General features: G+C 39.2%; 1 protein-coding gene across 1 annotated transcript in view; it reads right to left on the reverse strand.

Annotated features, from left to right (window-relative positions):
- LOC122811661 (unconventional myosin-Ib-like) overlaps positions 1-24,177 on the reverse strand; it is a 1,027,360-nt gene that overhangs the window by 727,909 nt on the left and 275,274 nt on the right. The window contains exon 2 of the mRNA XM_044083653.1: positions 23,101-23,234. Coding sequence (XP_043939588.1) covers positions 23,101-23,214 — 114 coding nt within the window. The 5' untranslated portion in view covers positions 23,215-23,234. The remainder of the gene's footprint in view (positions 1-23,100; positions 23,235-24,177) is intronic.

Consider the following 24,177-nt stretch of genomic DNA (forward strand, 5'->3'; position numbering starts at 1 on the left):
TGGTTTAAAATGTTGGGATGACATTTCTGAAGAAGGTCATAATAATTAAAGTGGACGAAACACGTAAATATTGGCATTTTTCCTGATTCAGTCATATACTGGCACTCGTTTTATTATATTTTTATTCCACCTTGTTTCCAGTAGTAATTCCATATCTTGTAACCTGAAATCTTTATATTTTATTCTCAAGTTCTTCTTAGTTCCCTTCACAATCTAACACTTTGCTACAGTGGAATAAAATGTGTACGCACCCCTGTTAAAATGTCAGGTTTTTGTGATATAGAAAAATGAGACCACAATAGATCATTTCAAAACTTTTCCCACCTTTAATGTGACCTATAACCTGTACAATTCAATTGACAAACAAACAAATCTATTAGGTGAAAAATATAAAAAATAAATGTACAATAGGCTGGTTGCATAAGTGTGCACACCCTTAAATTAATACTTTGTTGAAGCACCTTTTGATTTTATTACAGCATTCAGTCTTCTTGGGTAGGAGTCTATCAGCATGGCACATCTTGACTCGGCAATATTTGCCCACTCTTCCTTGCAAAAGTGTTCCAAATCTGTCAGATTGCGAGGGCATCACTTATGTACAGCCCTCTTCAGGTCATCCCACAGATTTTCTATTGGATTAAGGTCTGGGCTCTGGCTGAGCCATTCCAAAACTTTAATTTTCTTCTGGCGAAGCCATTCTTTTTTTGATTTGGATGTATGCTTGGTCATTGTCATGTTCAAAGGTGAAATTCCTCTTCATCTTCAGCTTTCTAGTGGATGCCTGAAGGTTTTGGACCAAAAGTGACTGGTATATGGAGCTGTTCATAATTCCCTCCACCTTAACTAAAGCTCCAGTTCCAGCTGACGAAAAGCAACCCCAAAGCATGATACTGCCACCACCATGTTTCACCATGGGGATGGTGTTCTTTTGGTGATACAAATTGTTTTTGCTCCAAACGTACCTTTTGGAATTGTGGCCAAAAAGTTCAACCTTGGTCTCATCAGATCATAACAAATTTTCACACATGCTTTTGGGAGACAATGTATTGTTTTGCAAATTTTAGCCAGGCATGGATATTTTTCTGTGTAAGAAAAGGCTTCCATCTTACAACCCTACCCCATAGGAAGGACATATGGAGAATACGGGAGATTGTTGTCACATGTAGTACACAATCACTACTTGTTAGAAATTCCTGCAGTTCCTTCAGTGCTGCTATAGGTCTCTTGTCGGCCTCCCTGACCAGTTTTCATCTTGTCTTTTCATCAATTTTGGAGGGATGTCCAGTTCTTTGCAACATCACTGTTGTCCCATATTTTCTCCACTTTTAGATGACTGTCTTCACTGTGTTCCATGGTATATCCAATGCTGTGGAAAATTTTTTGTACCCTTCTCCTGACTGATACCTTTCAACAATGAGATCTCTTTGATGCTTTGTACGCTCTCTGTGAACCATGGCCTTTGCTGTAGCAGGCAGCTGAGTAAATGTCAGGAAAATCCTACTAGGACAGCTGAACTGGGGTTAATCAGAGTCTTTTTAATTGATGGCAGGTGTATACCCAAGAAGACTGAATGCTGTAATTAAATCAAAAGGTGCATCAACAAAGTATTAGTTTAAGGTTGTGCACACTTATTCAACCAGATTATCAAACGTTTTTTATTTTTTATATTTTTCCCCTAACAGATTTGTTTGTTTTTCAATTGAACTGTACAGGTTATAGGTCACATTAAAGTTGGAAAAAGTTTTGAAATGATTTAATGTGGTGTCATTTTTTTATATTTCAAAAACCTGGCATTTTAGCAGGGGTGTGTACACCTTTTATATCTACTGTATATGCATTCATATATACTCACTCAGCATTCCCCATTTCCTTTATCTCATTTCCCTACACATAGACTTTACTATATAATGCAACACTTAAAATGTAATTACATCTGCCAGTCTTTACTGATTGTTTCTGCGTTAAGATAAGCAGCTGCGACCAGGTCCAAACAATGTTTTTTTTTCTGACTATTAAAAGTAAGATCCAAAACAGGCAAACACGGGTTACTTTTATTATCATTGCTCCCGTGATGCTTTATACCATTTAAAAACTCCTTTCTGGCCTCCTGCACCATCTTTTACTTTCAGATTAAGCTAGGATTCCCCCCTTCTTGTCTGTGGTGATGTGCAAGTGCTGATTAAGGGTTAATTTCTTATATTTTTATGTATTTTGCATTGTTTTTATGAAGTATTTCTGTTCTGCAATATTCCCGATACTTACTGCTGGCTCACACAGTCTCAATCTATTGTTTTTTTTTTGTTTGTTTGTTTTTGTTTTTTTTTATGCTGCAATCCACATTTAATAGCTTTTATGTGATTCATAAGTTTTTGGAATTGTTTCCTTACATATTGATGCTTACCAGCTGTGTCATACATGTGATTTCTTTAAATTGTTTAAACTGTGCTAAGTGGTGTCTGATATTACCTTGCTTATGGCATGCTATTAACTTGCTGGTATGAAACATAACATTGTATTGTTTTTTTAAATGAACTTGATGTGGTGTGTGCAATTATTGTACTTTCTAGGTTAGTCCACCTCTATTTGCTGAATACCTCCATTCCTGACTCCTAGCTTCCTTCTTCTCCATTCCGGCCACAGGTTGCTAATCTATACTTGCAGACCATTAATCTCTTAATTGTAATTTCTCAAGCTCATCTCTTTACTTCCATTCTCACTCTGCAACTATTTTTACAGGTTTACTGTGATCTTTTACCACCTAACTCACCTTTCCTTTCTCTTCTTCTTCATTCCGAGGTAACAATCCTGTTTTTTACCAACCAGCCCCATATTCAACACCAGCCTAAGAGGCTTAGTTGCTTGGTTTAAACAGCTGACCCTTGCTGTTCCATTGCTGCCTGTAACCTGTTGATGTATGTTTAACATTTAGCTGTTTAAACTGCACTATTTTTGTTACCTATATATGGCTGTCCTGCACATCACCGAGACATACTTGCACTCCTTACAGCTCCTCTTTTCTCTTTCTCCACCACTTATTTACACTGTAATGTAATTTGCTCTGTTTTTTTATTTCTTTGTCTTAGTAATTGGCAGCCTTCTACTGATCACTGTTTTGACCCCACCTTGTTTCCAATAGTAGTTTCATCTCTTGTAACCTAAAATCTTCATATTTTCTAATCATGTTCTTCTTAGTGCACTTTACAATGTAACACTTTGCTGTACGCATTCACATATATTCATTCAGCATTTCCCCTTTCCTTTATCTCATCTCCCCACACATAGACTTTACTATTTAACGCAAGACATAAAACTTAATTAAATCTGACAATCCTTACTGATTGTTTCTTACAGTAAGACAAGCAGCTGGGATGGGGTCCATCCCACTTGGCCTCAATCTGCTCCCCTACCCTACCACCAATTCCCACCCACCCCCACTACTCCTACTCTCATACCTCTCAAAACTCCTCCAACTCATCTTTTAACCAATTAAACATTCTTTAGACTACAGCGTATCTGCTGGCTTACTCAGCTATACACCACATCTTTATCCATCCTAAACTCCTCCTACTAACCTTCTAACTCATCAGACACTCATTAAACAACACAGTATCATCCAACTTACTGATATCTACACATCTCTTCCATTACATATACCATAATCCTTCTTTCAGCATTCTCACATCATTTCCATCTCTATTTACAACTAGTTTATCAAAACCATTCCCAAGCTTAAAATAAAATAATACTACACCGTAACAAAACATACATTCTTATTCACCATTTCCCATGCTCCACCCTTCCTTATCCTTCTTCAACTAACATCCTATCATGCATCAGCTATTAACTCTCATATTTCTTCTATAACATCAAGTACAGCTATCTCAAAAAGCACAAAACATTTCTCAAACACATCACCAAGTTTATTTCACACAGCCACACTAATATCTCCAAAAATCAGACTCTAAAGATATCATCCAAAATTCACTAAATCTCAGTTTTACTTAATCAAACCTCCTCTTATACACAACTGGTGAGGTTTTTATGTTATTTTTTATATGGAGGTAAATTTTAAGTTATCATCAATAATTGCACCTAGGAGCTTGGTGTATGGGATGGTTTTAATCAGTGTATTATTTAGGGAATCAGTTTTGAAACTGATTTTATATTATTTTAGGTTTTATGGAAGAAAGAGTAGGAGTTTAGTTTTGTTAGGATTGAAAAGCAGTTGAGAGTTAGTTATCCAGAGTTGAATGGATGAAAAAGCTTCTTGAGTAATTTTTTGAAGGTCATGTAGACAATAATAGAATCATCAGCATATTGGATTAAAGAGGCTTGGCAGGTGATGAATGTAGGTTGTTTATGAAGATGTTAAACAAAAGGGGCTCAAGTTTAGAGCCTTGGGGTACTCCTGTGATTATTGGTAGGAAGGAAGGAAGTGAGCCATGCCATTTTACTGACAGTTGTCTGTGTGAGAGGTAACTTGTAAACCATGCAAGGAAGATGGATGTGAGACTAAATGAGGAAAGCTGATGTAATAGTTTAATATGTGAAACAGTATCAGATGTTTTTGAGAGGTGTAAAGATACTGTGGATACAAGTTGACCAGAATCTCTGCCATGATTTATTGTGTCCATGAAGGCTATTAGGGTGGTTGCAGTGCTATGATTAGGTCTGAAACCATGCTGGGTAGGGGAAGGTAGGTTATTATGCCGAAGATATTTAATGAGCTGTGTGTAGACACACTTTCCCAGTATTTTAGACTAAGGTGATAAAATAGCAATGGAGTGGTAGTTAGATAAATCAAAGTAGTTACCTCCTTTGTGTAGTGGGATAATATTGGACTTTTACCAGATGCTTGGGATATAAGAGTCAGTTATTGACCTGTTGGTAAGAATACTGACTAGGTAAGCTATGGCTTCAGTAGCAAGCTTGAGATACTCGCCTGGAAGATTAGCAACTGAATTAGTACAAGGTTTGAATTTTAGTAGACGTTTTCTTGTATGGTTGATAGGGACTGGGTGAAGTGTAAAGGTAAGAGTAGTAGTGGGAGAGTATTGTGTGACATCAGTAGTAACATTATTTAGTAAATATCTGTTATTAGTAGAGGATTGGTTTTGTGAAGATAAGGAGTATGTATTGTTTAACACTAGGTTAGATATACTGACACCTGTAGCAGTTGGAAAGACCCCAAAAGTTCCTCACCAAGAGGATAAAGGGTCTCCAACATATGTCATATGCTGCCCGACTGAAGAAATTCCAGCTCTATTCAGTCACATACCGCCTACTCAGAGGTGATCTATGCCTGACGTACAAGGCCATGTCCAATCCGGAATTAATGGACATGCTCTACCTCAGAAAATCCAAATCCATCAGAGCCACGAGAGCAAGGGATTTGAACCTCAACACAGAAATAAATAGGACGTGCTGGAAGGACAGATTCATAACCCAGAGGCTCCCTACACTCTGGAACAGAATCCTAGTCCATGTTAGGCAGAGCCCCTCACTAACTCTCTTCAAGAGAAATCTTGACGAGTGGATGGGAGATCGTAGGTTTACCCCGGGGGTCATCTCTGTGTCACTACTAGACAGAGGCACAGTAAACTAAACCCTAAATGGGTGTAGTATTCTCATCCCAAGGGGTGGTGAAAGCCACACACACTCTGGCTAGGCTTATAAATGCCCTAGGGCAGATAGCCTAGTACGAACCTATGAACCAAAAACTAGACTCACCTTTTTCTTAACCAGTCTACTAGAATTACTCTTGCTAATACCTGTGGTTGTGGAGTTGTCAATAACTATCAACTGTTGAGAAAATAATGGTGTCACAAAGCAAAAAATTCTGATTCCACAACCATCCTAGTTTAATTAATTTTTAATAAACACATGTAAGTTTGATTAGATGTCACTAGGCAGTTGACTTTCTCTTGACATTTATAGTTATTTTTGTATCTTCATTCATGGGTTCTATACAGTCCTGATTTTTGGGCTGTGGTTTAAATGTTTTAAATGTTTTATGTGCATTTTGATTCAGACATAACCCGTTTTTCAATTTGAGACCCTAACTTTCATTCATTTCTGTGAATGAGATACAGGCTTGTCTCAATGATTAGGAAAGTTGAACGGCCACTGGTAGATTTTGAATGGACACAACCAATCACAAATGGCACCAACATAATACATCTAGTGGCCTTCACTTCTACTGCCTCAACCAATGACACACTTGAGTGAACACCCTTGACCAATTTTTTAGGTGAATTTTCACACTGTTCCACATTTAATATTTCTGTTGTATTATCGCTTTTACCAATGTTATATAAACCAACTTTTTAGTAATGTATTTTCATAGAGCTTATCTGCCTACTACATAAGCTCCAACATTTGAGTTTTTTTTTTTAAAGATAACCTGTTATCTAAGATATTAAAAAGCTTGTCTTGTCTTGTCCTTTGGCACCAAGGTTTAGCATGGCAGAATTTATAACTAGAGATTACAGACTTAACTTCCACAGGGAACATGTTTAGCATTTACCCCCCCCCCCCCGGGTAAAACACGGAAAGTTTGTTACTTTCCCCTTTGAATTAAATTATCTTTGGGGCTTTTATCAATTTTTAATAACCTTAGATTTTTATAGCACGTGACCAAGTAGCTGTCCTATGTACTTATTGATTTTGAACATAGATGTATAGATCCTAGAGGTCTCCTAATTTGGGTTCTTGACTACTGGCTTAACTAAATGGTGGTTTAATGTTCTTAGTCCTTTGATTTTCAGATAATTGGAATAGCAGATCATTCTACATTGCATCATTAATTGTTTCAGATAAGTATGATGAAAAGAATGCATGATGTACTTAAAAAAAAACGATTTGCTTTGAAAGTATGAAGATTTGTTCAGTATTCGGGAATGTTTATCAGGAGTTCATTATAGTCATAATCTTGCTATTTTCCTAGTAGAACATGCTCTGAAGAAAATTCCAATAGCCTTGAGTAGTAGGAATGAAATTGGATTGATCAGAACTGACAGCATGGGTGTGATTAAGAAACAAATTAACCTAATACCTGGATGAATACGAAGGCTGTGGCTGTGAATCCTTACAAAATGCTTATGAGTATATATTTGTAAGATCTCAGTAATGTAATAAAGAGGGAACTGTATCTCCTTGTGCATCTGAAAGAGTGGTGCAGTGTTTGTCAAGCCAGTTGCAATGTATTTATATGTACTTGATGCTAATCTCAAATTTTAGCAAATTAAATGTGATGAAGAAAGTGTCCAATCTATGCACATTTTACACAATGAAAGGATTATATATAAACCTCAGATTTTCATTTGCTGTTTCATCAGTACCTAAAGCATTTCTACAGTTGCTGCACAGATGACTGAGAGTTTTAAGGTGTTACTATTATAGATGGCATAGTAAAATGGGCCATGGCCAGAGAACCCAATGACAAAAGTCTGATCCATTTACTGAATAGACCAACAACAGTATGACCTCAAGCTGAACAATAATACTTGTCATGTCAGAGTTACAGTGTTGAGATAAATCAAGCATTTTTAACTTCAAAGTGACTGAAAACAAATGAGAAAGAGCTGTGGAACAAATGCCTTCACTACAGGATGTACAAAAACGTATAACATTTTTGTATGATACAGTATCTTTTGAAGTTATTCCAAATGTGTCACAAATAAGTGTATCATTAAAATATTACTGGAGCAAGACTGAAAACTAAAACAAAATGTTTGAAGTGCATGAACAATTTCTAACAGAAGTACCTACAGTAAACTGTTTTGAGGTACAAGAGTCATCTGCCTTACAAGTAAATGCAAACCAAAATGGAACTTCCAATGGGCTAAGTACTTTTAATGACTACAGGAAAGAGATGCTCATGCATAGAAAGAGCTGTTAACCACAATAATATAGTTGTGAGAAATTTAATGAATGTAAATATTTATGGAAAATAATTACTACTGGAAAGTGATCAAACACCACTGCAGAGTACATTCAAGAAAAGGTTAGGCAATATATCGCCCAGGTTATAAAGAATGTTCTTATATTTACAGAGATATGGCATGAATTAATTATAAGCCAGTAAAACATGAATATAGTAGAGAGACAGATTCATGCCCACTTATCAACGTAGGAAAAAGATCTGCTTGGAGGCAATCTTTACTTTGGTTATGCTGCAGTTTCCTAGGACAGAAAGGATGCTTAAAGAATTTCAGAAACATGCTAAGAGTGTTCCAGAGAATGATCCAAAAATGCAATTGATTCAAGAAGTTGCTATGAGAGATAGAACAGAACAGATAACTGTTGTTAAAAAAGGAAATACAACCTTGCATGCCTGAGGAATGGAGAAAAAGTGTTTTGGTACCGATTTTTTTAAGAATAAGGGTGATGTGCAGAGCTGTAGTAACTACAGAGGGATTAAATTGATCAGTCACAGCATGAAGTTATGGGAAAGAGTAGTGGAAGCTAGGTTAAGAAGGGAGGTGATGATTAGTGATCAGCAGTATGGTTTCATGCCAGGAAAGAGCACTACAGATGCGATGTTTGCTCTGAGAGTGTTGATGGAGAAGTACAGAGAAGGTCAGAAGGAGTTGCATTGTGTCTTTGTGGACTTAGAGAAAGCATATGACAGGGTACCTAGAGAGGAGTTGTGGTATTGTATGAGGAAGTCGGGAGTGTCAGAGAAGTATGTAAGAGTGGTACAGGATATGTACGAGGGTAGTGTGACAGCGGTGAGGGCTGCAGTGAGGGTGATGGATGGGTTTAAGGTGGAGGTGGGATTACATCAAGGATCAGCTCTGAGCCCTTTCTTATTTGAAATGGTGATGGACAGGTTGACAGACGAGATCAGACAGGAGTCCCCATGGACTATGATGTTTGCAGATGACATTGTGATCTGTAGTGACAGTAGGGAACAGGTGGAGGAGACCCTGGAGAGGTGGATATATGCTCTATAGAGAAGAGGAATGAAGGTCAGCAGGACTAAGACAGAATATATGTGTGTGTGAATGAGAGGGAGGATACAGGAAGGGTAAGGATGCAGGGAGTAGAGGTGGCAAAGGTGGATGAGTTTAAATACTTGGGATCAATAGTTCAGAGTAATGGTGAGTGTGAAAGAGAGGTGAAGAAGAGAGTACAGGCAGGATGGAGTGGGTGGAGAAGAGTGTCAGGAGTGATTTGTGACAGATGAGTACCAGTAAGAGTGAAAGGGAAGGTCTACAAGAGGGTAGTGAGACCAGCTATGTTGTATGGGTTGGAGACAGTGGCACTGACAAAAAGGCAGGAGTCAGAGCTGGATGTGGCAGAGTTAAAGATGTTAAGATTTGCACTGGGTGTGATGAGGGTGGACAAGATTAGGAATAAGTATATTAGAGGGTCAGCCCAGGTTGGAAGGCTTGGAGACAAAGCCAGAGAGGCAAGATTACTTTGGTTTGGACATGTGCTGAGAAGGGATGCAGAGTATATTGGGAAAAAGATGCTAAGGATGAAGCTGCCAGGTAACAGAAAAAGAGGAAGGCCTAAGATAAGGTTTATGGATGTGGTGAGAGAGGACATGCAGGTGGTTGGTGTGACAGAGCAAGATGCAGAGGACAGGAAGAAATGGAAACAGATGATCCCCCATGACGACCCCTAACGGGAGCAGCCGAAAGAAAAAGAAGAAGATTTTACCTCAATAAATTAGCAAGATACAAGGATTGCTGTTTAAAAAAGATAAAATGAAAGTACTAAATAAGTTAAGGAAGGATATGATGGCAAAAATGCAGGAGTCTGACCTGGCAATTGCCATGTATAAAAATGAGCATGCAGTAAGATTGCATAGGAATGCTTGTAAAATAGAGTACGAAGCATGTATAGTCCACATCATAATTGCAATCCAGAATAAGATATGTTAGCTTATTCAGCTACAAATAGATTAGCAAGACTGTAATGTATTTGTTTGAGAATCAACATACTAGGTAATTGCTTTACGTTGACTATTATTTAAAGTTTCCAGAAGTCATGAAGTTAACTGATACTATGGGTAAAAATGTATTCAAAGTTTCCAGAAGTCATGAAGTTAACTAATACTATGGGTAAACATTTAATCGATGCACTTAAAGCTATATTCTTGAGACATGGTCTAGATATGCCATATAACAACCCACAGTTTCTTAGTAGTGAGCACAAAAGATTTGCAGGGCATAAAAATGTCAGCAGATTATGTCCATTCCCATCTACATGCACTCTAATAATCTAGCTGAGAGGGAAGTAAAGACAGTAAAACATTTAATGATGTGGCTATAAAATGTTTGATAGTGACCATTAGATAACTTAGTGTTACTGAAATATAGAACTACCCCAGTACAAAATCCGATGTGTAGCCTGCTCATTTAGTTATACAAATTATGGCTATTGTTTTGTCTACCCTGAAATTTAAAGTCAAGTTCAAGACTCAGTGAAACAAAACTAGCCAAAACAAAGAATAATAAACATGCAAGACCTCTTTCCGAACAAAAAGAAAGAAATGAGAATTAGCAATGTTCAAGTGAGAAACAACAAGAAGCAGTTGTTTTAAAGTAATTAAAGTAATATGAGCAGTGAATGTCGTTTGTTGTTATAATTGCAGGTGACCAAGTGTGGATAGAAACAGGAGATAACGGTTTAAGGATAGTGTGTCTCAGACTGACAAAGTGAGATAAAGTATGCATATATTAATTCTGAGATGACAGTTTCTCAGCATTCAGTCCCTTTAATTAGATTTGACTTCTTCTACCACAACTGATGAGCACTCTTAAAATGAAGCAAACTGTTAGAGAAAGTAAATTTCTGACAGATATTAGATTTTTCAAACACGATTTAATGAAAGTATCTGTCTCTGACGTCTCGGCCTTAGCCTTCAAGGAGTACAGACTAGGTATAAAGCACATCATTTATATACAAGCCAAATCCACAAATTAAAAACAATTAAACAATCAATTAATTAAAAAAATCAATTAAGCTAGCAGCATTTTCCAATTAAAATCCTCATTTAGACCCTTAGGACATAAAGTTTTAAACTTTAATATATAAACAGTTTCTTTATATTGTAACATTTGTTTAATTTTTGACTGTTCATGTTTATAGTCAGGTAATTGTTCTAAAATTGTAGCTTTTAACAACTTGTCATTATTATGATGCTTTTCAAAAAAATGTCTAGTAACAGGGCTTTCAGTTTTGTTATTAATGATATCCCTTACATGTTCCAACAGACGAACCTTAAAGGGTCTCTTGGTCTCCCCTATATAAATTTTGTTGCAGGGACATCTTAATGCATAAATTACCCTCTCAGTGTGACACCAAAAATAATTATTGGCTTTAAAAGGGATATTATTAATGTGGCTAAAACTAGGGATGACATACCTACAAGCCTTACACTTGCCACACTGATAAGTCCCTTTATAACTAATGTTACTATCAATGGTTGCTATTGGATAATTAAACTTACTTTTAACTAGAAAATCTTTAATGTTTCTTCCCCTTTTATATGAGAATTGTAGACTAACATCTAACCAAGATTTGACATTCTCCAACGTAATGTTTTGGAAATATTTTAGTACGTTGGAGAATGTCAAATCTTGGTTAGATGTTAGTCTACAATTCTCATATAAAAGGGGAAGAAACATTAAAGATTTTCTAGTTAAAAGTAAGTTTAATTATCCAATAGCAACCATTGATAGTAACATTAGTTATAAAGGGACTTATCAGTGTGGCAAGTGTAAGGCTTGTAGGTATGTCATCCCTAGTTTTAGCCACATTAATAATATCCCTTTTAAAGCCAATAATTATTTTTGGTGTCACACTGAGAGGGTAATTTATGCATTAAGATGTCCCTGCAACAAAATTTATATAGGGGAGACCAAGAGACCCTTTAAGGTTCGTCTGTTGGAACATGTAATGGATATCATTAATAACAAAACTGAAAGCCCTGTTGCTAGACATTTTTTGAAAAGCATCATAATAATGACAAGTTGTTAAAAGCTACAATTTTAGAACAATTACCTGACTATAAACATGAACAGTCAAAAATTAAACAAATGTTACAATATAAAGAAACTGTTTATATATTAAAGTTTAAAACTTTATGTCCTAAGGGTCTAAATGAGGGTTTTAATTGGAAAATGCTGCTAGCTTAATTGATTTTTTTAATTAATTGATTGTTTAATTGTTTTTAATTTGTGGATTTGGCTTGTATATAAATGATGTGCTTTATACCTAGTCTGTACTCCTTGAAGGCTAAGGCCGAGACGTCAGAGACAGATACTTTCATTAAATCGTGTTTGGTGAATTCTAGTTCATCGTTGTTTTTTTCGAGTGGTGTTTTGAGTTGGTGCTTTTGTTGCTGTCAGATATTAGATTCTTATCTTTGCTCAGCTTGGTTTTCACTAATGTTAATATCCAAGTAATGTGCAGTTTCAAAATTTCAATTGTATGTGAGCTTCAAGAAGTCTACAGTATTATTCAAAAATTCATAAAAGTACTCAAGGTCAAGAAGATTCCCCTCCCAAAATATACAGATGTCATCAAGGAATCATGCATACATACAGATCTATATTGTCAGTAAAGGAATATAACATCTCTCGGTACCATAAATAAGAAGTTATGTACTCACCATAACGTTCCATCTGAGTAGATAAACTTCATTTGTCAGCAACCTGTGGGTATCGGATCCGACTTCGGATCCGAGCCGGCAGTTTTCAACAGCTTAGATCTGAGCTCCTAGCTCCTCCCTCTACCCATAAACCCCTGCCAACCCTGACTGACCTCAGATCAAGTTTTCCCCCATGCAGCAACTGCTACAGATTTACCAATTTCAAATGTCATCTCTGAAGACAGCAAAAATGAATAATCAAAGGTCAGGGGGAAGGAGGGGGGATGGTTGCTGACAAATGAAGTTTATCTACTCAGATGGAACGGTATGGTGAGTACATAACTTCTTAATCTGAAGTAGTTAACTTCATTTGTGCAGCAACCTGTGGGACAGAGTCCCCAGCTACCTGAATCTTGGGCGGTCATCATGGAAGTATGTTCCGGAGCACTGCAGAGCCAAAGGATGCTCTCCCTCTGGAGATAATATCCAGCTTATAATGGTTGATAAAGGTATGAGATGAGGCCCAAGTGGCGGCCGAACAAATATCATCTAAAGGTACCCTAGATCTAAAAGCAGCAGAGGTAGACATAGATCGGGTAGAGTGGTCACAGACTCCCTGAGGGGCAAGCCTACCAGAACTTTCATAAGTCAAAAGAAAACATTGCGAGATCCATCGAGACAATGTAACTTTGGATACCGATTTACCCAAATTCTTTTTGGCAAAGGAGATGAACAACTGGTCGGATTGCCTATGACCAGATGTCCTGTGAATATAGAATCGAAGTTGTCTATGCACATCCAACGAGTGTAGTTTGTATTCTCCTTTGTTGTGATAGTTGGGAAAGAAGACTGGCAGATTAATGGACTGGTTGATATTAAATTCAGAAGCAACCTTAGGGAGAAAGGAAGGATTGGTCCTGAGGTAGACTCTATCCTTGTGGAAGGTTAGATACAGGCGTTTGACACAAAGGGCCTGAATTTCAGAAACTCTTCTGGCAGAGGTGATGGCGATGAGAAAGGCCGTCTTCCAAGACAATTACTTGAGTTCCACTGAAGCTGCAGGTTCAAAGGGGGGAGCTGTCAAAGCCTGAAGCACTAACGACAAATCCCAAGGAGGTACCACTTCCTTTACAGGAGGTCTGAGCAGGAAGGTGCCCTTCAGGAAGGTCTTGCACAGCTTTGAAGTGATCAAGGGACGCAGATCATGTCCGACATGGTAGTGAGAGATAGCTGCTAGTTGAACCTTGACAGTGGAACAGCTAGCTCCCTGATGAAATAATCCTGATAAGAAGTTTAGCACCACAGGTAAAGGAGCTGTGAAGGGATCCAAGTTTTGATGTTCTGCCTAGATCGAGAAACGTCTCCATTTGCTACTGTAAACCTTCCTAGTAGAAGGCTTGTGGGCTGCAACTAGAATAGCTTTGACTGGGGAAGAGATGCCGGGAGCCTTGGCTAGGAGTGGAACTGGAGCAGCCAAACTGTGAGCTTGAGACTGTCCAGGTTCAGGGTCGGGAGACCCAGAGGGTGGGAGATCAGATCCGGGAGGGGATCTAGAATCCAAGGAGGATTCACCAGATGAGACCAAAGGTAAGGAAACCAGGTTTGACGAGGCCAGAATAGGGCAATGAGGATAATCCTGCTCCCCAACTGACTGGCTTTCTGTAGAAACTTTAGCATCAGGGGGAGAGATGGATAAGCATAAAGCAGACCGGGAGGCCAAACATGCACCAGAGCGTCTCTCGGGGTTTCCCCGACTTGGGGAATTAAAGCAAAATAGCTGTTGCATTTGGTGTTTGAGGGAGAGGCGAAAAGATCACAACAGGGCTGCCCCCATATGGCAAAAATCTGATTTGCTACGTGCGGATTGAAAGACCACTCGTAAGGGGAAAGGATGATGTGACTGAGTTTATCCGCCAGGATGTTGGACCATCCCGGAATGTGCGTTGCAATGAGAAAACGGTTGGTGGAGATCGCCCATTCCCACACTCTCATGGCCTCTCGACAGAGTGGGTAAGACCTGGTTCCCCCTTGTTTGTTGATGTACCAGACAACCGACATGTTGTCTGTCTGGATTGCAATTGTCCCTACAGGAAGAAGGTCCTGAAGTGCTTGCAACGCTAACAGCACTGCCCTCATCTCTAGGACATTGATATGCAAAGAGGTCTCCGTATCGTTCCACGTGCCTTGGACAGTCCTGCCCAAAGAGTGCCCCCCTACCCGAGGCGAGAGGCATCCGTGGTCACCGTGGCCAGGGGAGGGGCCATAGAGAAGGGGCGTCCTGTGTGGAGATCCGGAGATTGCAGCCACCACACGAGAGCCCTCTTGCAAGCCCTGCTGAGGGAAATGGGATGACTCAGAGGGTAGCGAAGAAAAGACCACTGGACTTGGAGGGTCCACTGTAAGACCCTCATGTTCAGACGTGCCATAGGTAACAAGTTGATTGCCACTGCCATTAAGCCTAGAGCCCTCAGGACCAACTCCGCTGGAGGAGATGAAGATAGAAGGATGGCCCGCACATGAAACCTCAGGGTTCTAAGTCTCTCTGGGGTTAAGAAGGCTACAAGATTGATTGTGTTTAACCTGGCCCCGATGAAATCTATGACTCGGGTCGGGGTGAGAGCAGATTTGTCTATATTTATTGTGATCCCTAGCCAGGGAACAAGGCAAAGAAAATAATCCCTGGCTGTACAGAGTAGATGCCTTGTCGAGGCGGTCAGGAGCCAGTCGTCCAGGTACGGAAAAACCTGTATTCCCTGGAGCCTCAGGTGGGCTGCTATCACTGCTAACACTTTGGTAAACACCCTGGGAGCTGAGGTGAGACCAAAGGGGAGAGCCCTGAATTGGTAATGACTGGCCCCTAGCCGGAAGCGGAGAAACCTCCTGGATTGTCTATCCATTAGAATATGATAGTACGCATCCTTGAGGTCTATCGAGCACATCCAATCGTTCTCCCATAATAGGGGGAGAATAGATTGAAGAGTGACCATCCGGAACTTTTCTTTGGTTACTGAAAGGTTCAAAAGGGAGAGATCGAGGATTGGTCTTAAGTCCCCCGTCTTTTTTGGCACCAAAAAGAACCAGGAGTAAAAACCCAATCCGAGCTGGTCTGGGGGGACGTGTTGGATGGCTCTTTTTTCTAGGAGCTGCCGGATTTCCGCAGCTGTGACCTCCCTCTGATCGGGTGGGACATCGGGGAGGTGTTTGGGGAAGAGAAGAGGGCAAGAGAAGGGGATCTGGTAACCTCTGGATATGATGCAAAGCACCCACCGGTCTGTCGTGATGGAGTCCCAAGCTGCCAGGTGCCTCAAGAAACGCCCCCCGACTGCCTCCAGAGTGGAGCAGTCGGGCAACCCTTCAGGGCTGCTGCGTGGGCCAGTCAGATAAAGGTTCTCTGGACCCAAAGTTCTTCGGGCCCCCTCTGCCTCTAGGGCGGCGTCCTCCCTGTCCTCCTCTGCCATGCAAGGACTGAGGGTCCGGAGCAGACTGGGACTGTTGTGACTTCCGGAACCACATCTTCTTCTGTCCCTTTTGGTTCTTGGAGAAGGACCTCTGGGGAGCAGAGAAGCAGACTCCGATGGCAGACAACATCTTCCCATCCTTTTTGCTCTGGACCAAGGTGTCGCAAACAGTCTTCCCAAATAGGGCAGAACCATCAAAAGGGGCATTTGTGAAAGACGCTTTGAAGGGTTCCGCAAAATCACAATGCCGGAGCCAGGCCTGACGCCTCATGACGAGACCTGCTCCACTGGCTCTAGCGGCTCCTTCTGTGGCATGGGATAGTAGCCGCATAGAGGTATTGGAAATGGACCTAAGAGTGGCCATATGGGTGGAGTACAACTGTTTGTCCTCTGCCAACATGGACTCCGGGGGCGATGCAGCGTATTCTTTAATAAGATCCCGATGCAGCCGAATAACATGTGCCATGTAGTTCAGTGACCTCACCGAGAAGGACGCTGAACTAAACACCTGCTTCCCTAAGCGGTCCATCGCTCGGGACTCCTTGCCCGGGGGGTGGACTGAGGGGCTCTCCTGAGCTAGTTCCCTCTTAGTGGCCGCCACCATCAACATGGCATCTACGGGGGTCCCTTGCTTTAATGGGGCCTGTCAGCAGGGGGACTGAAGATCCTGTCAGGGTGCTTCGGGACTGGCTCCACAGTGTCCGGCTCCTTCCACGCCCTGGTGGTAATCAGGTCCACCAGGGGGTCGGCCGGAGGGGACACCCAAGAGGTAGAAGGGCCTGCTTCAAATGCCTCCAGGAACACGGCTTCGTCCGAGGTCGGCTTTGGGGCAGACCACCCCCCTCTGATCCTGAGCATTTCCATGATGTCCCCAAAGGGGACATCCTCAGGGGGTGACCTTGGGGAGCCTTCCCCCTCCTCCAAATCCGTGTCTTCGGTTAAGGACTCAGGGGAGTCCAAGTGCCTCCTCTTGCACTTCCGCTTGTGGGGGATCTCCTCGGGGGGGGGGATGTCTGAGCTGATCCTGGCGGAATTGAGCTTCATGAACCATTCTATTACTATAATATGATATATGACCAAAATAGATCCTTGACATCTACAGTAACAAAATATATTTTTTCTTTAAACTCCTTAACTGCCACAACATCTAAGCATTGTCATGAGTCCTTCAGAATATGAGATTTATCCTCAAAAAAACGTTTTTTTTTTAATTTTGTATTGACCCATTTAAATAACAGTTCCATCTTGAATCCATCTGTGGGTACAATGGGGTGCAAAGGGGGGTCAATCTGATTTTTATGTGTCTTTGGAATCCCAAATATCACCATGATTAAGGGTTAAGCCACCTGGAAAATATAACAAAGGTAGGTGTTAAGTCATAATCCATTTGCAAGCCAGTGAGTATGCAGGCTTTTGATATGCCACAATAACCTCATTCTTTGATATAGATTCAAAGATTACTTCATTGTTCAAGTATTGATACCTTTTATTTACATAGGTTCATAGGTTGGTACTAGGCTTTCGGCCCTAGGGCCTATACAAGCTTAGCCATAGCAATTCCCTGGCTAATTCTTCCCACAGTATTTACTTCCCTGGACCCCTGTCTAGCAGAGTGACTGATGTGATCCCTGGGGTGAATTTCCTATCTCCCATCCAATCATCAAGGTTCCTTTTGAAGAGGGCAAAAGAGGCGCTCTGCTTGACATGTATGGGCAGTCTATTCCAAAGTCTGGGGAGTTTGTGGGTCAGGAACCTATCCTTCCAGCATGTTTTGTTCATTGCGATGACAAGGTTTAGATCCCTGGAGTGTGTGCCTCTGAGGGATTGGGATTTCTTTAAGTATAGCATGTCCAACAGCTTTGGGTTTGACATGGCCTTGTATGTTAAGCAGAGATCACCTCTGAGTAGATGATATGCGACAGAGTATAGGTGGAGTTTTTTTAGATGGTCAGCAGAGGGCATCTGCTTTAGGCCTGTGATTCTTTCAGTGAGGTATTTCTGCGGCCTTTCCAGTTGTTGCAGATGTATTAAGAGGTACAATAATTCTATATATAGTTCTATAATGGGTCTAATGATGGATGAGTACAGTGGGACAAAGACCTAATTTTTTCTGGATGAAAAGCCCTTACTGATGAGGTGTGTCACATAGAAGGATTTCCTGACTGTTGTGGCGATGTGGTTATCGAAGGTGAGACCACTGTCCACCTGTGTCCTTAAGTCTGTTATCACACTTTCAGTGTTTAGTGTACTGCCACCTATGTGGTAATTCACGGGTACATATTTTTTCCCAAAGGGGATAACTATACATTTCTTGGCATTGAACTTGAGCCCATGGCTCTGGCACCAAGCATCTGCTTCTGTAAGGCCCTTTTGTAGAATATCCACATCATTAGAGGATTCAATAATGGCTCCCAGTTTGCAGTCATCTGTGAACTTTGTTAGCCAGAGTCCCTTAGTGTTGGCCTGACATAATCAATGGTATTCATCAGAACAAGATCCCCACCCTCGTCAAGCTTCATAATAAATAAATCCTACATACATACAAATACTAGGTATGATCCTGAGACAACTCTTTCCATACGGCATCCTGTTCTAAGTAAGATTGTAAAACCTACTCCCTCATCCTTGTCCTCTAAAGACCTTGAATCATACTCAGATTGTTTCTCAAAAAGGGCTATGGAAGAATAAGTGGAAGGTTAAATATACTATGCCAAATAACAATGGGGGATGCCTGTTGTTCCTTTCCAGTTATACACTCAGATTATTTTTTTTTTTTGCATATAATTTTAATTGAATAATGGTATTCACTATGACATATTTTTAGAAGAAACAAAAGTAAACCTGTTTTGAAGAATCTGAACTAATTCCAGTTTAATCAATTTATTTGCAAATAAATGGGGTAGAAGTTGGGGCAGTGGCACATTTTATGTTCCTGGTATTAAAGATCTCTGCAGATTGTTTCCTCAGCCATGAAATTAAAAGAGGATTTCTTCTTGAGAGAAAAGCTATGGCAATGCCATATAAGACATTAAAGTCCAAGGCTATCACACTGCCAAAAAGGTCCATACAGTCAAAGATAGGTTTTTCCCAGTAATAATGTATGTCTGTGAGAGTTGGATTAAGTAAGGCTATGGACTAAAAAATCAATGTATTTGAAGTCTGGGGTCAGACTAGACTTTTCAGATTTCTGAGAACTACAAGATCAAATCAGTCAGCAATTAAGAAAATAAACCCATATAATTTCTTGAAAGATCTGATAGTAAAAGTAAAACCCAGATGCTTAGGCAAGGTAATGCAAAGGAAGGACTCACAGAAGAATGAACTGATGCTAAGGAAGATCAATGACAAAGGAAAAAAAAGACTGTTAGATGCTAACATGTATACACATCATTATTTATGTAATGAATAGGAATTTACAAGTATGAAGAATCAATGGTGGACAGACTGGACTACTGTAGCAAAATCCTTGAAATCATGAAGAGTCAGACTCAACTAAATGACTAAACAACAGCAAATATGCATGTATGCATTTATGCAACATGAACTTGAACTAATCTACCTCAAACGAAAGGTATGTTCTTTTGCTTCTGAAAATAGTGGGATGTGATTCATGGGTATGGCCCTTTAATTTCTTGGCACCCTCAGCACTGCTCAGAGTGCCAGTATGTGAATCACATGGTCTAATCTAGTGTACACTGTTGTGAAACCTTAAAACAAAGTTGAAGCAGCTGACAGCACTGAATGTTCTGTCTTACCTCTTAGTTTGTATTTTCAAATGAGAAATGCCACAGAACAGAGAAAGAAAAGACTCCAACTAATCAGAAGGAATAATCACTGCAAGTATTCAAAATATGTGATGGCTCTTCTGTATCATTAACCTTTTGAGAAGGTTATCACTGTTGTAATTAGCGTAACTTCATGCACAGCCAGTACAAAATAATGCATCCCTACTCGACACACTTAATATGTTTTCACTGTTAGTTACAGTATCCAATAAAATTCATGCCCGTATTCATACCCCCAGCAGCTGTGCTGAAATAGCTAATAAGTTTGATTTCAACAGAATATCTTTCCCTATTTGTATGGAAGTACCCTTGAACTACATAACCAACATGCCCAGAGCAAATGATCATAATGAAAAAATACCATCCCAGTATCTAGTCAGTAATCCTACAGCTAACAGTGTATCTAAGAAAATTCATATAGACCCTTAATGTCTGTCTTGTAATTGCTACATGTCTTGTTGACCATCTTTTGCATTTGAAGATGACGCAATGCATTCTTGGACCTATTTGTATAAATCTACTGAATCTTGAAAAGTGTGTTTTGGGAAGGAGTGATACAAAGTAATGACAGAAATCCTCCCACATTTTTTTGCATTGTAAGTGTTTATACCCTCCTGTGCCATTCTTAATTGTGTTATTTTCTTATGGTATTGGTCTACTTCTTAAAAATCAAAACATGTAGGTTAGTTGGCAATTTAAAAGACAGTAGCAGAGATTCTTGAAAAACAAGTTTCAAATTATCATCCTCAATGAATTCTGCATAGAGTTCTCCCATGAGTTTTTTAAATTCAGGATGGCATATGACTATTAATATAATCATGTGACTGGTGGCCCTCTCCTTGTACTGGAGCAAAAATTCTCTTTGTATATGTACTTCTATCAAACTCGTCAGTGGAGTGACCATTTCACATACCTCTCAACTGTACAGATTTTCGCAGAATGTCTGGATTTATGCCTCATATTTTTGTCCATCTTTCATAAAATTGTGTTTTTTTGGAAAATTAGTGAAAATTCATGCTAATGTAAAACCTGTTATTCTATCAACTTTCTAAGTTTGTAAGATCAATATGTAAAAATTTTCCCTATTTTGGGGTCTTTGTCCCCTTTTATTTATGGCTTTGTCCAGATTTCTTGCACTAAGATGCTGAGAGGTATGGACCCTTATCAAGGAAGGTTTCCTTCAGTTTTACCAGGTAAGAATTTCTATCTCATCTGAGCAGGCATGATACTGGGCACAGGTGTAATGTAAAATCTTTTATTGGACCAACATAGGTTTTGCAATTACTTGAACTATAAAGCTGGTATGAGCCCTTCATTAGCAGTTATTATGTTACTAATGTTAGCTCCAGTGTTTAAATATCCAGTTGTGCCTAGAAAGGGAAGTATATAATTTATTTCCAATTGGCTAAAAAAAAAAGAATTGTGAAAAATACCAGTGTGGAAACATGCACAGCTTGGATGTTTTATATGACTTACAGCTCAGAGACAGATGCTGACATTGTGTGTGTGTGTGTGTGTGTGTGTGTGTGTGTGTGTGTGTGTGTGTGTGTGTGTGTGTGTGTGTGTGTGTGTGTGTGTGTGTGTGTGTCTGCATGTGTCTATAAGGCACATATGTGAAGTATAGAAAAACAGGTCATGCCCCACTATAACAATCAACGTTTTGCATGTTATATTACAATTAGTGTTCATTTAGCAGAGAATATAACAGCACAGAGAGACTGCTCTGTTATTTAATTAGACAATAAATCACAATACAAGAGATGCATAGGGAGATTAATTAAATCCAGACAAGGAAACAAGAAATTATAATTTGTAATTTGTCAGTCTGTCTAAACAGACAACCTTTGTGAGTGTAATGTTTTGGTTAACAGGAAATATGAATTTGCAATACTGTCCAGTTCACCTTGATGAGAAAAGTAGGGACCACCAAGAGAATAAGATATAAGGCTGGAATATATGAATGGTATGTACAGTTTCAGGCACATACAGTCTTGCACTCTCTTTCTCTCTCTCTCTCTCTCACACACACACACACACACACACACACACACACACACACACACACACACACACACACACTGCAAAACCTATGTTGGTCCAATAAAAGATATTACATCACATCTGTGTTCTAATGTTTTTTGTATTTTCTGTTAGTGGACCAACGCTACATTTCTTAATTTTATCTCCTGAGCAAATATGGTAATATTGTAATTTTGACTATATATAACAGATGCTTCTGTATGGCTGGAATTAATACTTAAGTGTCTACAATGCATGATAAACTTATGAATTAATGAGCTGTATAAATGAGGGCAATGCTGAGCTCCTGGTGAAACTCTTGACAGTGTTTGTCATATACTGTATGTCCATATTCTGAAAATGTTTTTAATACAATTGTGAAAGGTAAGCGGCTTCTATGCACATTGTCTTAAACATTCATTTTTGTGCTAAACTGGTTTGTATGCACAGTGCCTTAAAAAGTCCTCTTCTATCAAAAATAATACTACAGAGCCCATGTTTGTGTGTATTTCATGTTTTTTATTTCAATAGGCATATCTTAGTAAAATTCTTTGATTTACTCAAATATTGCTTACAGTCTTTCTTGCCTCTTTTTCCTCCACTGATTCAGAAAGATATAAAGTATCACATCAATATGTATTTCTCATTTTAGTAAAATTAATTAATAATTAATGTAAATGTTATAATATTTTTAATTGCTAACATACCTTCCAACCTTTTAATATAAGAATTCTTAGCAAAGCCAAAAAAATAAACAAAGGCTCAAAATCGGGATATATTTAAAATGTTGCTCTTACAAATTTAGAAAGTTTATAAAGTAAGAGGTTTTGCACTGGCATTTATTTTCTGAAAGATATGAAGTCCAACACTCAAGTATTTGTCATTATTTAATGACTTCAATATTTAATAATTTATCAGAAAAACACATATTTTATGAGGAACTGAGCAAAAATGTTAGGCAAAAATATGGATATACTGTGTAATTCTGGGCAGTTATGAGGTATACCTGCACTAACTTTCCACACACAAAAGCATATTTGCAACTGCACATTGAACTAAGAACCATAAACTAAGGACTGAATATGATTTTGAAGTAGTAGCAAAGTAGAATGACTAATAAATAACACCTGTTTTTTTAGCCATAAAATAAACCAAGATGCTTCAGATTGCAATCCTATTGCTGTGAGTTTTTACTAGTATTCAAAACTTATGTTACTTAAATAAGACTTACATATATCTCATCGTGTGCAAATCTTGTCTTCAGGTTGTCAACAAGGGAGTCTTCAGACAGTTGTTCCAAAAGAATCATGTCCTCTGTCCCAAACTTCTTCTGAAGAAGATCCATGGCTTGCAGTGGGCTTAAGGCTGTCAAGGAGAGAAAGTGGTTATTATTTTCAACACATTTAGGTAGATAAGGGCCTGGTAAGTAAAAGAAATACAATATTCTCTCAAATGTGGCTTGGTTTAGTTCTCTATATAGCTCTTAATCTCTTTCTAATCACTTAACGTTGCTTTCCTACTGGGAGGTCAGAAGACTTCTAAGCTGTCTGGATTTGCACTAGCCATTCACCATGGAGGGGGCCCAGGGACAGGAAAAGGCTGTCATACTACAGCTTAGGTTCTCTCTTTGTGTGACTCTACTGGGACAAAAGTGTGCAATAACTTTGGTGAACCTTCATCTATTCTCCTATGCATACAGTGCTTGGATATCTTGCTGGCATTCTGATTCCATTTTAAAGCCGGGCTTGCTACCTCTAGAACCTTTAACACATGGTGATTAAGCATTGGCTGATCCAATGTCTCCATCACTCCTGAGTCTGCTAAGCTTGCTTCTGTCCACTAAAAATTGTCATACCACTAGGATGGTCCTTGGCACCTTGCATACCAGCTGAGCACAGGTCACCAGCACCAGAGTTAGAATACATAGTCTACTCTTTTGCATCAGCCCAGTCTTTCATAATTATAAACTCTCAACAAAGTCAGAAATAATTTTACTCAAAGAAGCAAAAAGTACCAGAAGATCAGGAAACAGTCCATTACCTTCACCTCTTGAAAGGTGTTTATTAAATGACTCGTTTCAATGTTCATTCAAAGAAATTTGAGCTGAAAAATATTACCTCATTGCAAGCTTTTTCTTTGTTTGAATGAATGTTGTGTTTCTCATCAAAAAATTCAGTCATTGTGTGACTTCACCCTGCAGCCTTATCCTTTTAAATTGGAATGGGCTTTCATCTCAAGATCCTGCTCCCTGTTTATTGCTATGCATATCTACTCAGTGCACTGGGGGTTGTTGAGTATTTTAGGGATA

Source organism: Protopterus annectens, chromosome 9.part0, assembly GCF_019279795.1.
Source record: "Protopterus annectens isolate FY-2018-M chromosome 9.part0, PAN1.0, whole genome shotgun sequence".
NCBI lineage: Eukaryota > Metazoa > Chordata > Ceratodontiformes > Protopteridae > Protopterus > Protopterus annectens.